General features: G+C 40.1%; 1 protein-coding gene across 4 annotated transcripts in view; it reads right to left on the bottom strand.

The window, feature by feature from the left end:
• NFATC3 (nuclear factor of activated T cells 3) overlaps window positions 1-17,828 on the bottom strand; it is a 143,104-nt gene that overhangs the window by 68,205 nt on the left and 57,071 nt on the right. For all 4 annotated transcript variants that reach the window (XM_053604677.1, XM_053604696.1, XM_053604685.1 and 1 more), the window contains exons 4-5: window positions 10,438-10,637; window positions 1,192-1,364 (exon numbers count right to left, since the gene is read on the bottom strand). In XM_053604677.1, coding sequence (XP_053460652.1) covers window positions 1,192-1,364; window positions 10,438-10,637 — 373 coding nt within the window. The remainder of the gene's footprint in view (window positions 1-1,191; window positions 1,365-10,437; window positions 10,638-17,828) is intronic.

Here is a 17,828-nt window from a genome sequence, read left to right as displayed (position 1 = left end):
ATGCGGTGAGCTGTGATGCCAGGGCACTCTACCGAGTGCAATAATGTGAGACTCTGTCTCTTAAAAAGAAAAAAAAAAAATCATTTGGGTGACGCCTGTGGCTTAAGGAGTAGGGCACGGGCCCCATATACCAGAGGTGGCGGGTCCAAACTCGACCCCAGCCAAAAAACTGCAAAAAAAAAAAAAAAAAAAAAATTATGGCATGGAACTAGAACATTCCAAGTGTATGCCCTAAAGATCTAAATATTAGTCTGAATATTTCATTCATACCAGGGCTTGAGTAGATGTTAGGGCCTTTTCTTGTGCCTGGCCTTTGAAAACAGAAGGAAAAGACATTCAAAAATTTAATCAGATGTTGTAAATAATTTTAGGGTTAAAAAAACCAAATACTCCTTAAGTCTTTTTTTTTTTTTTTTTTTTTGGGTGTGTGGAGACAAGAGTCTCACTTTATCGCCCTCGGTAGAGTGCTGTGGCATCACACAGCTCACAGCAACCTGTAACTCCTGGGCTTAGGCGATTTTCTTTAATCTGCCTCCCATGTAAGCTGGGACTACAGGCTTCCGCCACAACAGCCAGCTATTTTTTGTTGCAGTTTGGCTGGAGCCAGGTTTGAACCCGCCACCCTCGGTACATAGAGCCGGTGCCTTACCGACTGAGCCACAGGCGCCGCACTACTCCTTCAATCTTATCTAGCTGATGGATCAGTTTGCAGAGATCCATATATTCCAAGGCGAAGGCTGAAATTTTATGAAACAATCATGATCAAGCAACATTTAAAAGCATTGGAGTCGGGCAGTGCCATGGCTCAAGGAGTAGGGCGCTGGTCCCATACGCCGGAGGTGGTGGGTTCAAACCCAGCCCTGGCCAAAAAAAAAAAAAAAAGCATCGGAGTCACAGCTTCAGACTTGGCCCTCAGATGCCATCAGCCTACCTTCCTAGTTTAAAGATAAAAAAACTTTGTCTATCATCATGTAGCTACCTAGGGCAAAAGTATCACAAGAAGCCATTTTTAAATTCCAAGATCAGTACTCTTTCTACCTAAACATTTTAGCTTATTTCCATGAGAAAATTAAACTAGCAACCCACTCTATGATTCAGTTTACACTTCTGATGCACATATTAAATTATAAACAAGACAGAAAACAAACTATTACAAACAAAATCTTAAAACATCATCACAAACTCACTTACAGCACTCAACAGGTATAGAAGCTATCTGTAGAGAAAGGACTTTTCCATTGGGCTGTGGGATGTGTACACGAAACACAAGTCGTACTCTAGTATTCTTTCTGCCAATATCGGTTTCTCCTTTTCGAAGTTCTATATCTGAATTGCGGAGTTTCAAAATACCTGCACAGTCAATACTAAAGAGAAAAATATAAAAATTTAATTTGCTTATTAATGATCATGGCTCTAAACAAATACATAGATACGCATGTACTGTTCATTTGTCGGGGGAAAAAGTATCCAAAATCATATCAAAGAATAAAGATACGTGTAATTGTTATTCTCTGCTATTTCAATATAGAGCTTAAAAATATTTTTGAAAGATAAAAGTGCAATAGTTAAGTATGGTAGAATGTAAAGATGACTATCAATGATGCTTCCCCATTGGGCAGTGCCTGTGGCTCAAGGAGTAGGGCCTCGGCCCCATATATCAGAGGTGGCGGGTTCAAACCTGTCTCTGGCCAAAACTGCAAAAAAAAAAATATGCTTCCCTATTCTTGTACTTGCATGCCTCTCCTCTTGCCATTAAGAGATGGAGTATCCCCTCAATGAATCCCCCAACAAGAAAACAGAGATGGAGTATCTATGTCTACTCTCTTTTAGAGCTAGCCTATGACTTGCTTTGAAAATAGAGCATGTGGTCATGTGACAGTATGACCTAGTACTGAATGATGAGCCTAGTAATGAAGAAGACTGGTAACTTCCACATTTGCTCTCATAGCATAATGGAAAGAAAGACCTTGACAATCTCCAAACAATCCAGCCACCCTAGACATCTTGGATATTCAAGCACAGATGAGCTCCCACTGAATCCATCCAGGTACATAAGTTAACCTCAGCTGACACCATGGAAATGGATAAGGTGAACTCAGTCAACCCAAGGAATCACGAAAAATAGTTATTTAGGCCAGTTAATTCTGGGGTGCCAGAACTATGCAATTAAAATATTAAGAAAAAGATTTTTTTTTTTTTTTTTTTATTGTTGGGGATTCATTGAGGGTACAATAAGCCAGTTACACTGATTGCAATTGTTAGGTAAAGTCCCTCTTGCAATCATGTCTTGCCCCCATAAAATGTGACACACACTAAGGCCCCACCCTCCTCCCTCCATCCCTCTTTCTGCTTCCCCCCCCCAACCTTAATTGTCATTAATTGTCCTCATATCAAGATTGAGTACATAGGATTCATGCTTCTCCATTGAAAAAGATTTTTAATTCTGTATCTGTAACGAAGTCAGAAAAGATTCACTTATAAGACTATAATAAAGTTATCAATAACATATTTAGACTTTTATAATGATGTGTTTATTAATAAAAAATGATCCAGGCTGGGCATAGTGACTCATGCCTGTAATCCTAGCACTCTGGTAGGCCGAGGTGGGTGGATTGCTTGAGCTCACAAGTTCAAGACCAGCCTGAGCAAGAGGGAGACCCCCATCTCTAAAAAATAACCAGACATGGTGGCAGGCACCTGTAGTCCCCCAGCTACTTGGGAGGTTGAGGCAAGTGAATCAGTTAAGCTCAGGAGTTTGAGGTTGACGTGAGCTATGACACCACAGCACTCTACCGAGGGCAACAAAGTGAAACTCTGTCTCAAAGAAAAAATGAATAAATAATGATCCATAAGACTAAGCTCCTTGCATTCTTAAGTAATGTACATAAAAGAATGAAGGCGCCTGTGGCTCAGTCGGTAAGGCCCTGGCCCCATATACCGAGGGTGGCGGGTTCAAGCCCGGCCCCAGCCAAACTGCAACCAAAAAATAGCCGGGCGTTGTGGCGGGTGCCTGTAGTCCCAGCTACTCGGGAGGCTGAGGCAAGAGAATCGCTTCAGCCCAGGAGTTGGAAGTTGCTGTGAGCTGTGTGAGGCCACGGCGCTCTACCGAGGGCCATAAAAGTGAGACTCTGTCTCTACAAAAAATAAAAATGAAGTTTTCCATATAAGTCTAACATTTCATCATCTTCAAAATTTATTACTAAGGATGACTGCTTAACACACTAACATGGTAGAAAATAACAGCAACTATAAAGTATCTTTGTTATTCACATATTGGACAATAAAGCAAGTGGATAATTAATTATGATCAAACCTTCTGTTTGTTACAAGTTATCTCACTCTGAAGCATTTATTATTAGTTCTTTTACTCTATCAGTAGTTTTGACTCTAATGTTTACTGTAAAGCAGCTATAGAAGTAGCTTGGAAGAACATATTCTAGAACTAGCTCATCAAAATAAGAACGAGTAAAGCACAAGAAAGAATTCCAAAAGTAATTTTTAAGCCACTTACTATTTTCATCTACAGAAAGACACAAAATAAATTTCAAGAAAAAAAAAGGGGGCGGTGCCTGTGGATCAAAAGAGTAGGGTGGTGGCCCCACATGCCAGAGGTAGTGGGTTCAAACCCAGCCCCAGCCAAAACTGCAAAAAAAAAAAAAAAAAATTTTTTTTTTTGAAGGTCAACACCCATGGCTCAATGAGTAGGGTGCCAGCCACAAACACTGAGGATGGTGGGTTTGAGCCCAGCCCGGGCGTGATAAACAATAATGACAACTATACCCAAAAAATAGCTGGGCATTATAGGGGGCACCTGTAGTCCCAGCTACTTGGGAGGCTAAGGCAACACAATCGCTTTAGTCCAAGAATTGGAGGTTGCTTTGATGCCATAGCTCTCTACTGAGGGCAGCATAGTGAGACAATGTCTCAAAATAAATAAATAAATAAATAAATAAATAAATAAATAAATAAATAAATAAATAAATAAAATAAATAAGGCTCAGCGCTCATAGCACAGTGGTTACAGCGCCAGCCACATACAACCCGAGGCTGATGGGTTCAACCCTGGCCCAGACCAGCTAAACAACAACGACAACTGCAACAAAAAATAGCTGGGTGTTGTGGCAGGCACCTGTAGCACCAGCTACTTGGGAGGCTGAGGCAAGAGAATCGCTTAAACCCAAGAGCTTGAGGTTGCTGTGAGCTGTGATGCTACAGCACTCTACCAAGGGCAACACAGTGAGACTCTGTCTCAACCAAAAAAATAAATAAAGAAAGAAAGAAATGAAAACAAAACCCCCAAACAACAAAAATCTCGTAAGCAACAATGATAATAAGTATTAAATTCTGTTTAAAACTACAACTATGTATATGTATATATTTTTGAGATTCTCATAAGGAGCATGTAATCTAGATCCCTTACATATGCACTTTAAAGAAGGATTCACACTTCTATGAGAATCTAATGCTGCTCTTTATCTGATAAGAGTAAAGCTCACGGGTGCATCTTACAAGGGTATATGTGAAACTTAGTAAATGTGGAATGTAAATGTCTTGGCACAATAACTAAGAAAATGCCAGGTAGGCTGTGTTGACCAGAGTGATGAAAATGTGTCAAACGGTCTATGAAACTAGTGTGTGGCGCGGCGCCTGTGGCTCAGTGAGTAGGGCGCCGGCCCCATATGCCGAGGGTGGCGGGTTCAAACCCAGCCCCGGCCAAACTGCAACAACAACAAAAAAATAGCCAGCCATTGTGGCAGGCGCCTGTAGTCCCAGCTGCTCAGAAGGCTGAGGCAAGAGAATCACGTAAGCCCAAGAGTTAGAGGTTGCTGTGAGCCGTGTGATGGCATGGCACTCTACCGAGGGCGGTACAGTGAGACTCTGTCTCTACAAAAAAAAAGAAACCAGTGTGTGATGCCCCATGATCACATTAATGTACACAGTTATGATTTAATAATAAAAAAATAATAATAAAAATAAATATACTAAGTCAAAAAAAAAGAGTAAAGCTCACTGATGCAAGCAATGCAGAGCAGCTGTAAATACAGATGAAGCTTTGCACACTTACCTTCATGATATGAATTATTATGACTACTATAAATTGAGCTTGACTGTGAATATCCTAGTAGCCAATGCAAGTAGCAAATGTTTGTTCAAAGTTTCTATAGATCTCTTGTTGTCTGATAAAGCAAAATCTACCAGGTCATCAAAAACACCAACTTTTTCCCTTTAAGTTGAAAAGACTACGTGTAATGATCAACCTAAGAAAAAGTGTCTTTAACAGTGGTTTTTGAGATTATGAAGAAGTATTCATGTGACTATTTCTTACACTATCCCTCAAACAAAATTAAGAAATCTTATAATAAGCTTTTGGTGGTTTCCTATTTAAGTTGAATGCAGTACAATGCTTTGAATATATGTAGGAATAAATGGAAACATAACCTACAAACTGTTGTCTAGGGATCAATTTTCTGAATTCTCAGAAAACAATAGTTGAAATCTCAGTTTTAAATCTCTCTCCATAGCTGACTAATCATTTATCTTATGCTCCTGATGCTATGTGGAAAAACGAGCTCCTAGAGTAAAAGGAAGACCACGTGCATTCTCATTCAGAGGTTATCCCATCTCAGCTTATTTGAAAATGTGTCAAGGGCGGTGCCTGTGGCTCAGTAGGGTAGGGCACCGGTCCCATATACCGAGGGTGGTGGGTTCAAACCCGCCCCGGCCAAACTGCAACAAAAAAATAGCCGGGCATTGTGACGGGTGCTTGTAGTCCAAGCTACTGGGGAGGCTGAGGCAAGAGAATCGCTTAAGCCCAGGAGTTGGAGGTTGCTGTGAGCTGTGTGATGCCATGGCACTCTACTGAGGGCCATAAAGTGAAACTGTGTCTCTACAAAAAAAAAAAAAGAAAGAAAGAAAATGTGTCAAACAGGATGCCTGAAATCATTATATTACTCAAGAAGGAGTTTTGCTCAAGTATCTGAACAAGTACTGGCTGATATTCTAAAGTTCTTTCTATATTACAGAATACAAATTTTTTTTTTTTTTAGTTTTGGCCGGGACTGGGCTTGAAACCACCACCCCTGGTATATGGGGCGGGCACCCTACTCCTTGTGCCGCCCACAGAACACAAAAATTCAAGAGTAGAGATTATGAACTGTCCGCCTTTGCCATGAAAGAACTCTGTAGTAGCCCCTATGTAATGATTTTCTGAGCTGGGTTTTCATGTATTGTCTATTCGAACCAAAGTAGGCAAATAAAAGATTTTATTTAATATATACCAACTTTTCTTGTAGTAAGTAGTTAACAGAGTAAGTTATTTCTTGAGGCAATTCTTATTTCATTATAGCAGAACTGGATTACCAGTTTCTGTGTCCTCCAGTGTATAACTGGTTTATCTAAAATGTTATTTGATAGCTGGGCATTGTGAAGACACCTATAGTCCCAGCTACTCAGGAGGCTGAGGCAAGGGGGTCACTAGAGCCCAAGAGCTATGATACCACATCATTCTACCCAGACCAACAAAGTAAGACTCTGTCTAAAAAAAAACAAAATAGGGCAGCTCCTGTGGCTCAAGGAGTAGGGCGCTGGCACCATATACCGGAGGTGGTGGGTTCAAACCCAGCCCCAGCAAAACAAACAAACAAACAAAAACAACCAAAATAAATAAACAAAATTTTATTTGAATATAAATTTAATAATAAATTAGCTAAAGAATAAATCGAATTTTTTTTCTTTTTTTTTTGCAGTTTTTGGCCAGGGCTGGGTTTGAACCCATCACCTCTGGCATATGGAGCCAGTGCCCTACTCCTTTGAGCCACAGGCGCCACCCAAGAATAAATCTAATTTTTATAGAACTGTTATTGCAATAGCCTGGGATGGATGTTATTGCCACTTTAAGAAAGGTCTATACAGGCTCGGTGCTTATTGCACAATGTTACAGCACCAACCACATATACCAAGGGTGGTGGGTTCGAACCTGGCCTGGGCCAGCTAAACAACTGCAACAAAAAAGTAGCCGGGTGTTGTGGTGGTTGCCTGTAGTCCCAGCTACTTAGGAGGCTGAGGCAAGAGAATAGCTTTAGCCCAAGAGTTTGAAGTTGCTGTGAACTGTGATGGCATGGCACAGCATACAACTGAGGGCAAATAGTGGGACTGTCTCAAAAAAAAAAAAAAAAAAAGTCTATACAGTAGTTTGAAACAACTTCTGCAACAAAACTCAGCCTACAGCTAGGCACAGTGGCTCACACCTATATCTCAGTTACCCTGAAAGGCCTGCGCTCAGGAGTTTGAGACACCTTGAGTAAAAGCAAGATCCTGTCTCTACTGAAAAACAAAACAAAACAGAAAAAAAACCCCTATCCAGGTGTTGTGGCAGGTGCCTGTAGTCTCAGCTACTTGGGAGGCTGAAGCAAAAGGATCACTTGAGCCCAAAAGTTTGAGGTTGCTGTGAGCTGTGACGCCACAGCACTCTACTTAGGGTGATGTAGTGAGATTATCGCAAAAATCAATCAATCAATTCCAAAACTCAGTTTAAATTTCCCACACCTAGTTGTGGCAGATTAACAGATGCCTATACAATATTGTTTCTTCTATTCTTCCTTAGTAACAGGCCCCTAAATTGTTTCAAGTGCCAATAGCTCAGGTAAAGGAATATTTCCAAGTTCGCTTTTTTTTTTTTTTTTTGTAGAGACAGAGTCTCACTTTACTGCCCTTGGTAGAGTGGCGTGGTGTCACACAGCTCACAGCAACCTCCAGCTCTTGGGCTCATATGATTTTCCTGCCTCAGCCTCCCGAGCAGCTGGGACTACTGGCGCCCGCCACAACACCCGGCTATTTTTCTGTTGCAGTTTGGCGAGGGCTGCGCTTGAACCCGCCACCCTCGGTATATGGGGCCGGCGCCCTACTCACTGAGCCACAGGCGCCGCCCCCAAGTTTGCTTTTTATTTAAGAATGATCAATGGAAAGGATTAACAAGCTGTGGTATATGTATACCATAGAATACTATTCAGCCATTAAAAACAATGGGAGACTTTACATCCTTTGTATTAACCTGGATGGAAGTGGAATACATTATTCTTAGTAAAGCACCACAAGAATGGAGAAGCACGAATCCTATGTACTCACTTTTGATATGAGGACAATTAATGACCTAGTACACGGTGGGGTGTGGGGGAAGGGGAGAGCAGAGGGAGAAGGAGGGAGAGGGGTGGGAGAAAGGAAGAGCAGAGAGAGGTAAGGAGGGAGTGGGGTGGGGTCTTGGTATGTGACATACCTTTTGAGGGCAAGACAATTATAAGAGGGACTTTACCTAACAAATGCAATCAGTGGAACCTGGTTTCTTGTACCCTCAATGAATCCTCAACAATAAAAACAAAACAAAAAAAGGAATGATCAACGGATGGGATGGGCAAGGTGGCTCACACCTTAATCCTAGCACTCTGGGAGGCTGAGGCAGGTGGATTGAGCTCAGGAGTTTGAGACCAGCCTGAGCAAGTATAAGACCCTGTCTTTATGAAAAACAAAAAAAGAAAAGAAAAACTAGTTCGGCACTGTGGCACCTGAGGGTAAGGCAAGAGGATCAATTGAGCCCAAGAGTTTGAGGCTGCTGTGAGCTATGATGCCACAGCACTCTACTAAAAGTAACAAAGTAAGACTCTCTTAAAAAAAAAAAAAGGCTCAGCGCCCATAGCACAGTGTTTATGGTGCCAGCCACACACACCCAGGCTAGCGAACCCAGCCTGAGCCAGCTAAGCAAAAATGACAACTGCAATAGAAAAATAGCCGGGCACTGAGGTGGGCGCCTATAGTCCCAGCTACTTGGGAGGCTGAGGCAAGAGAATTGCTTAAGCCCAGGAGTTTGAAGTTGCTGTGAGCTGTGACACTATGGCACTCTACCAATGGTGACACAGACTGTCTCAAAAAAAAAAAAAAAAAAAAAAAATCATAGGGCTGGGTATGGTGGCTCATGCCTATAATCTTAGCACTCTGGAAGGCCCAGGCAAGTGGACTGCCTGAGCTCACAGGTGCGAGACCTTTCTCTAAAAAATAGTCGGGCATTGTGGCAGGCGCCTGTAGTCCCAGATACTTGGAGGCTAAGGCAAAACAATCACTTGAGCCCAAAAGATGGAGGTTGCGGTGAGCTATGACACCATAGCACTCTACTGAAGGTGACAAAGTAAGACTCTGTCTCAAAAAAAAAAAAAAAAAGATAAAGGAGATGTAGAAGAGTTTTGGGGTAGATTTTAGGGAATAGCTCTTTTAAGAGGCCCACCTCACATGAAGTTCCCTTTTATTCTTCTTCCCACCCATTTTTCCTTATTATTCCTCTGGAAGAATAATCCCTTCTGGGAATTATTTCTTCTGGTTGTGATAGCTAGAGCTCCAGCTACCATTCTGGATTACAAGGCAATATTGAGGATGGAAATCACACGCTAAAGATGATAGAGAAGAAAAAGCTTGTTTGGGGTCCCAGTGTCTTACGAAGCCACTGTGCTAGCCCTAAAATAGCTATCTGCAAATTTCTTTTATGTAATTTAAAAAAACAAACAAAGATTAAACCTCTAAATTTATTTATTTATTTATTTTTGAGATGGAGTCTCACTTTGTTGCTAGGATTACAGGCATTAGCCACAGTGCCTGCCCTAAACTTCTAGTTGTTAAACTACTACATTTCAGATTTTTGTTACAGGTAACCATAATCCTAAGACACACCTGAACAAAATTCTACTGCATTCTCATTCACAAGCAGGCCACCTCATTTTATTTGGAAATGCGTCAAATGAGATACCTGGAGGTAAAGTCAAAAGTTTTCCTAAAGGAGGCTGGGTGCAGTGGTTCACACTGGGAAAATGAGGGAGTAAAATCACTTTAAGGCCAGGAGTTCAAGACCAGCCTGAGCAATATAGCGATACCTTTTCTTTACAAAAATTAGAAAAATTAACTGGGCATGGTGGCATATACCTGTAGTCTCAACTACTTGGGAGGCTGTGGCAGAAGGATCTCTTGAGCCCAGGAGTTTGGGGTTGCAGTGAGCTATGATGACAACCACTGTACTCCAGCACAGGCAAAAGAGAGAGATTCTGCCTCAAAAGAGAAAAACAAAATTTCCTTAAGGAAACTTAACAATCATAACTACACTGCATCTTTTTATTTCTGATCTACCGTATTATATGGTGAGCTACTTAATATTCATATATAGTGTTTTTATCGCTATCACCTAGGATGATGCTTGTGTATGGTCCATTAACATTTATGGAATTGAGTTTTTTCTGGAAATATGCTACCGCCCTTAGGGAATGTAAATTTATTTATATGATGTCATTTAGTTAACTGAGAGCAATGCATATTTTATTTTAATACTTAAAAATATATACATTTTCTGAAAGGTATTTCAGGGAAAAGAAAGAATTGACCATTTTACAGTATGTATCAAGATACCTGGCTGACATATTATTTTCAGGAAGAAGTGGAATTTCCAGAACTTTTGTGCTGGCAATTATTATCTCTTGGCTCGCAGTAGCAACCGTCTTCCCAGTGATTCGATGCACCTGATAAAATGCATGAGGTCGTAAATATCGATCATCTGCTGTTCCAATAAACATCTGCAGATTTATTGGCTTTTCATTGTAGCCCAGGAGCTAATTAAGAAAAACAAACACAGAAAAAGCACAATTCATTATCCATGCATTTTACAATAAGCTTACAACAGTTAAGTTTATCGTATCTGTATCATGTACTATTATTTATTTATTTATTTTAATTTTTTTGACACGGAGTCTCACTATGTCACCCTTGGTAGAGTGCTGTGATGTCACAGCTCACAGCAACCTCAAACTCTTGGGCTTAACTGATTCTCTTGCCTCAGCCTCCCAAGTAGCTGGGAGTACAAACACCCACCACAATGCCCGGCTATTTTTTGTTACAGTTATCATTGTTGATTAGCTGTCCTGGGCTGGGCTCAAACCCCCCCAGCCTCAGTGTATGTGGCTGGCACCGAGCCTGTGTCATGTGCTATTGATACATAAAATGTTTTTTTTTTTTTTTTTTGTAGAGACAGAGTCTCACTTTATGGCCCTCCGTAGAGTGCCATGGCCTCACACAGCTCACAGCAACCTCCAACTCCTGGGCTTAAGCGATTCTCTTGCCTCAGCCTCCCGAGTAGCTGGGACTACAGGCGCCCGCCACAACGCCCAGCTATTTTTTGGTTTGCAGTTCAGCCGGGGCCCGGATACATAAAATGTTATTTCAAAAATAACAAAAAAGCATGTAAGATAGGAACTCTGGAATATGTTACACAAAGCATGCAGGGTTTTGGTTTTTAGATTTTGGGGGGTACATATCAGGATCAACAAAAATTTTGCAAGACCTTCTTTCTTCGCTACCCACAACACAAAAATGCTGATTCTGTACCCTAGGCAACATTAACTCAGAATAGACCTAAAGACTTCGCTATGGGAAGGTCCTGAACAAGCTAATAAAATCAGAGGTACCTTTAGTAGATAGAATCTGAAAAATTCTATTTCGTTATGTTACAAAGTTAGAATTTCAACTCATTTAACATACCCAAGCTACTCAGCTTTCCTTGGTATCTACCTTTCACTATTGCTAGGTTAAGATGATTATTTGGGACTGATGAGACTGACACGGGATGATCAGGAACTGCTGAGGCAAAAATAGCCACCACAGAATGGAGGCAATTAAAAGAAATAGAGCCTAAAGATAAATACAGATAGCACTTTGGAGGATTTAGAAGGCTGAGTGGAACCTATTTGGCCCATCTTCCTGCAGATAACAAATATAAACTGGAACAAACATAAAGAATGACTTGAAAGCATGGAGAGTGATAAAAAATAAGCAGATATTGAGAATTTGACACATATAAGAAGGGAATAACACAAGCTGTGTTTCCTGTTTTTATGGTTTTTTTTAAACTGAGGGAAAACCACAAGCCATGCCTTACAGAGAAACCAAAACTTCCGTAAAAAACCTGCAATCTGAATTGAAGGATTTGGAGAACTGAGTATAGAGTCTGAGACAACCACAACCCTCTGAAGAGTAAGAGGTAAATCCCAGAAAGGAAACAGTCAGAGAAGGGGAGCTCCAAACTATACACGTTAACTCTGCCCAAACTTTTGGCTTATCTCTGAACCATGATCAAACAGGACAGACTCCAAGTAGCATAACTAAGGCTAAAACAACTGAAATGAGATTTTAAGCTGCCACCAATTAGAGAGATAGGTTTTCCAGGTTTCCTCTCCAACCAGCTGTCTGCTTAAACAAAAACAAGCAAATTCAACACTGCTTGGCAGTAAGAGTGTGCATGTGCATGTGTTTTGTTGAGTTTTAGAATTCTTTAATACTAATCCCTTCTCAGATATATAATTTACAATATTTTCTCCCATTCTGCATGTTGTTTTTTCATGTTCTCGGTAGTGTCCTCTAATACACAAAAGTTCTTAATTTTGATGAAATCAAATTTGTCTTTTTCCGTTGCCTATGATTTTGGTGTCATTTAGGTGTAATCTTTGCTAAATACACTGAGGCAATTTTCCTCAATGTTTTCTTTTTTTTGGTAGAGACAGAGCCTCACTGCACCGCCCTCGGGTAGAGTGCCGTGGCGTCACACGGCTCACAGCAACCTCTAACTCTAACTCTTGGACTTACACGATGCTCTTGCCTCAGCCTCCCGAGCAGCTGGGACTACAGGCGGCCGCCACAACGCCCGGCTATTTTTTTTTCTGTTGTTGCAGTTTGGCCGGGGCTGGGTTTGAACCCGCCACCCTCGGCATATGGGGCTGGTGCCCTACTCACTGAGCCACAGGCGCCGCCCCCTCAATGTTTTCTTTAAAGAGCTTTATAGTTTTAGCTCTTAAATTTAGGTCTCTGATCTATTTTGAGTCAATTTGTATATATGTTATAGTCTAATTTCATTTTTTATATGTGGAAGTCCAGTCTTCCTAGTACCATTTGTTAAGAAGACTAGCTTTTCTCTATTAAATGGTCTTGGTACAGTTGTTGAAAATTATTTGACCTTACACGTGAGTGCTTATTTCTGGCCTAGCTATTCTATTCCACTGGTCAATCTTTATACCAGGACCATACTGTTTTTTAACTACTGTAGCACTATAGTAAATTTCAAAATTAGGAAGAATGAATTACTCAATTTTGTTTTTCTTTTCCAAGACTGTTTTTTTGGCTATTCAAGGCCCCATGGAATTTCGTATGAATTTGAGGATTTCCTTTTCCATTTCTGCAAAAATGGCTATTAGAATTCTGTATTGAATCCGTAGATACTTTCAGGAGTACAGATCTCTTAAAGACGCTGTCTTCTATTCATGGGATTTTTGTAGTTTTCAGCATACAAGTCTTAATACCTCCTCAGTTATATTTATTCCTAAGTATTTAAATGTTTTTATGCTATTATACATGGAATTACTTATTAATTTCCCCTTTGGACTGTTCGTTGCTAGTATATAGAAACTCAACTGATTTGTGTTCATTTTCTATTCTAAACTTTGCCAAATTTGTCTGTTAGTACTATCTTACAGATGATTTGGGATTTTCTATGTATAGAACCATGTCATCTATGAATAGAGATGGTTTCACCTTTTTATTTCCAATTTTTATGCTTTTTATTTATTTTTTATTGGCTATCGATCTGGCTAGGACTTTCAGCATAATGTTGAAAAACAGTGGTGAAAAGCATCTTTGTTTTATTCCTGATCTTAGGGGGAAGTTTTCAGTCTTTCACCATTAAATACAGTAAGCCATGGGTTTTTCATACATGTCCTAGATCATTAAGTTCCTTTTTATCCTTAATTTGATGAATATTTGTTTTTTGCAGCTTTTGGCCAAGGCTAGGTTTGAACCCGCCACCTCCGGTATACGGGGCCAGTGCCCTACTTTTTTGAGCCACAGGCACCATCTTGAATATTTGTTTTTTAAACCATGAAAGGCTGCTGAATTTTGGCAGATGTTTTTCAGTGTCATCTGAGATAACTAGGTTTTTTCTTCTTCATTCTATTTATGCTGCATATTACATAGGTTGATTTTTATATATTGAACCACCCTTGCCTTCCTGGGATAAATCCCATTTGGACATGGTGTATGATTCTTTTAATGTGCTATTGGATTTGGTTGGTAATATTTTGTTAAGGATTGTTGCAGCTGTATTCATAAGGAAGAGTGGTTTTTAGTTTTCTTATATCTTTGTCTCCACCATTACCCATATGACTTAAAACAAATTTCATGGTCCAAAAGAAACTCCTTTATCTCTTCAACATACGGAACCCACCTTTTTCTGTGAGATAATTTAGCACTTTTGTTTTTTTTGAGACAGAGTCTCACTATGTCACCCTCGGTAGAGGGCCACAGCATCACAGCTCATAGCAACCTCAAACTCTTGGTCTTAAGCGATTCTCTTGCCTCAGCCTACCAGGTAGCTAGGACTACAGGTACCCGTCACAACGCCAGACTATTTTTTGTTGCAGTTGTCATTGTTGTTTTAGCTAGGCCAGGCCAGGTTTGAACCTGCCAGCCTCAGTGTATGTGGCTGGCACCATAACCACTGTGCTATGGGCACCAAGCCGATAATTTAGCATTTTTAAATCACAGTTTTTCTAAAATGTCTCTTTCTGATAACCCCAACAACTAATCTAAGCCATCTTTGGGTCTGCTATCATTGATTGTTTCTCTCTATAAAGTGGGTCACGTCCTCTCATATGTGAATGTGGTTTATTTATTGTATACCAGACACTTCATATTAAAAAAAAAAAAAACCCAAACCAAAAACTCTGTTCAGACTGAAGCAGAAAATAGTTACCTTCAGAAAGGGATATGCTATTTCTTTTGTCAGCACACAGTTCTATACACTGAATCTTTAGTCTGATTCAGTATAGCATTGGCCTCAAAGGCTTTGAAAGTAAAACAAATCTCTCTCTTTAGCAGGGTATGAATTTTTTTTTTTTCCCATAAACTCAACCAAGTGGTAGGGGTGGCCAGATTCCATAGATCTGCCTATGCTTCCCAACCAAGTCTCTAGACATTGAAATAGTTAGAAGACCTTTCTCTAATTTACTACCTGATTGCTTGATTTTTTAATCTATGAGGAGTTCTCTATGCTCTTTAGTCCTGCTCTTTCATTTCTGAACTTCAGAACATCTCTGTTAGTGGTTTCTCAACCTTTGAGCATTTCTGCCTTTTCAGAACTTTGGCGTCTCTTAAGAGTGTCTTGGAGAGATTTCTCTCAACTCTCCTGATTTAGTTATATATTCAAAGATTAGCTTCTTCAGGGAAGACTACTGAATCTAAAATATTACATCGCTTTATCCTTATGCTACTGCATTATTTTTTATAATAATTACTATCATCAAAATTGTGTTATAAATTATTTATTAGCCATCCATTTTAGTACCACATAAGCTCCAAACAGGCAGAAAGTATCTTGTTCACCACTCTATCCCAGATTCTTCCTTTTATTAAGGATTCTTCCTTTTATTCTTCCTTTTATTACGGAAATAGTCATATTGAAATGTTACTGCTTCAGCCAATATTATAGAGGTGAAACTAACATAAGGATTAAAGTGAAATATACTAAATTTCAAGGAATTACTGAAACAAAAATCAATTAAGGCCCTATGAAGGAGATAAAGGCTAGAATCATGGAAATCAGTTAAGAGCCTGAAGCACTAAAATCATGTATACTGAGAGTTTAAACTAGAGTGGAAGTAAGAACATAAACAGAAAATAGGAAGGGGAAATGATGACTGGAATAAATCTTTCCTATGAAGCCCTAAAGAGATTATTATTTTTTTAAGACAGAGTTTCAAAGCTGTCACCCTGGGTAGAATGCTGTGGTGTCATAGCTCACGACAACCTCAAATTCCTAGGCTTGAGCCATCCTCCTGCCTCAGTTTTTATATTTTTAGTAGAGACGGGATCTCACTTTTGTTCAGGCTGGTCTCGAACTCTTGAGCTCAAACGATCCACCCAGCTTGGCCTCCCAGAATACTAGAATTATAGGGTAAGCCACCATGCTCGGCCAAGAGATTATTTTTGTTTCCAACTGACTACATATAGAATAACAAGAGAGGCAAAGAAGTCAGAAGTTCTGAGCTTCAGTATCCAGGAGAATGGTGGTATCACTAGCAAAAAAAAAGAAACTGATTTAGAACAGGTGTACAGAAGAATGGCTTTTATTAAAATATCAAAAAACAATGGATGCTGCTGAGGATGCAGAGAGAAAGGAACATTTATATACTGCTGGTGAGACTTCAAATTAATACAACCTCTATGGAAAACAATATGGAGATTTCTCGAAGAAAAAGACATAGATTTACCATAGCAATCCCACTACTGGGTATCTACCCAAAGGGCAAAAAAAAATTTTTTCTTTTTCTTTCTTTTTTTTTTTTTTGAGACAGAGTCTCACTCTGTTGCCTAGGCTACAGTGCCATGGCCTGTCGGCCGAGATCATAGCAACATCAAACTCCTGGGCTCAAGCAATCTTCTTGCGTCATCCTCCAAAGTAGCTGGAACTATAGGTGCCTAGCACCATGCAGAGCTGTTTTCTATTTTTAGTACAGATGGAGGTCTCAGTCTTGCTCAGGCTGGTCTTGAACTCTACAGCTCAAGAGATTCTCCTGGCTCAACCTCCCAGATAGCTAGGATAACAGATTTGAGTATGACTGAGAAGTCATTTAAAGACACCTGCACTCAAATATTTATGGGAACACAATCAACAATCACAAAGATGTGGAATCAACCTAAGTGCCCATCAATTCTTGAGTAGATTAAGAAAATGTGGTATAGGGCGGCGCCTGTGGCTCAGTCGGTAAGGCGCCGGCCCCATATACCAAGGGTGACGGGTTCAAACCTGGCCCTGGCCAAACTGCAACCAAAAAATAGCCGGGCATTGTGGCGGGTGCCTGTAGTCCCAGCTACTCGGGAGGCTGAGGCAAGAGAATCGCTTAAGCCCTGGAGTTGGAGGTTGCTGTGAGCTGTGTGAGGCCACGGCACTCTACCGAGGGCCATAAAGTGAGACTCTGTCTCTACAAAAAAAAAAAAAAAAAAGAAAATATATATATTTTCTACAAAAAAAAAAAAAAAAAAGAAAATATATATACACCATGGAGTACTACTCAGCCATAAAGAGAAAAGAAATAATGTCTTTTGAAGGGCCAGGCACAGAGGCTCATGCCTATAATCCTAGCACTTGGGAAGCCAAGGTGGGTGGATCACCTGAGCTCACAGGTTCGAGACCAGCCTGAGCCAAAGCAAGACCTCATCTCGAAAAATAGTTGGGCATTATAGTGGGCACCTATAGTCCCAGCTACTTGGGAGACTGAAGCAAGAGGATCACTTAAGCCCAGGAGTTTGAGGTTGCTGTGAGCTATGACACCATTGCACTCTACCAAGCGTGACAAAGTGAGACTCTGTCTCAAAAAAAAAAAAAAAAAAAAGTCTTTTTGCAACAACATGGAGACCGTTATTCCAAGTGAAGTATCTTAGCAATGGAAAAACAAACAAACACCACATATATTTTCAAATAACTGGGATCTAATTGATGAGCACACATAAGCTCAAAGAGATTAAAGGTCATAGGAAATCAAGAAGGGAAGAGGGGGAAAAGGAGTAAAAATCTGCCTATCGAGTATAATGAACACTAATCAGGTGATGGCAATACTAAAAAAAAAAACCCTTTAAGCATTATAAAAGGTATCTATGCAACAAAAACATTTATATCTCTTTACTATTTTGAAATAAAAAATAATGAATGAATGAAAGAAAAAAAGAAAGAGAGAAAGGGAGAGAGGGAGACTGGGCATCTG

Source organism: Nycticebus coucang, chromosome 2 (genome assembly GCF_027406575.1).
Source record: "Nycticebus coucang isolate mNycCou1 chromosome 2, mNycCou1.pri, whole genome shotgun sequence".
Lineage (NCBI taxonomy): Eukaryota > Metazoa > Chordata > Mammalia > Primates > Lorisidae > Nycticebus > Nycticebus coucang.
This window is presented reverse-complemented; position numbering and strand designations above follow the sequence as displayed.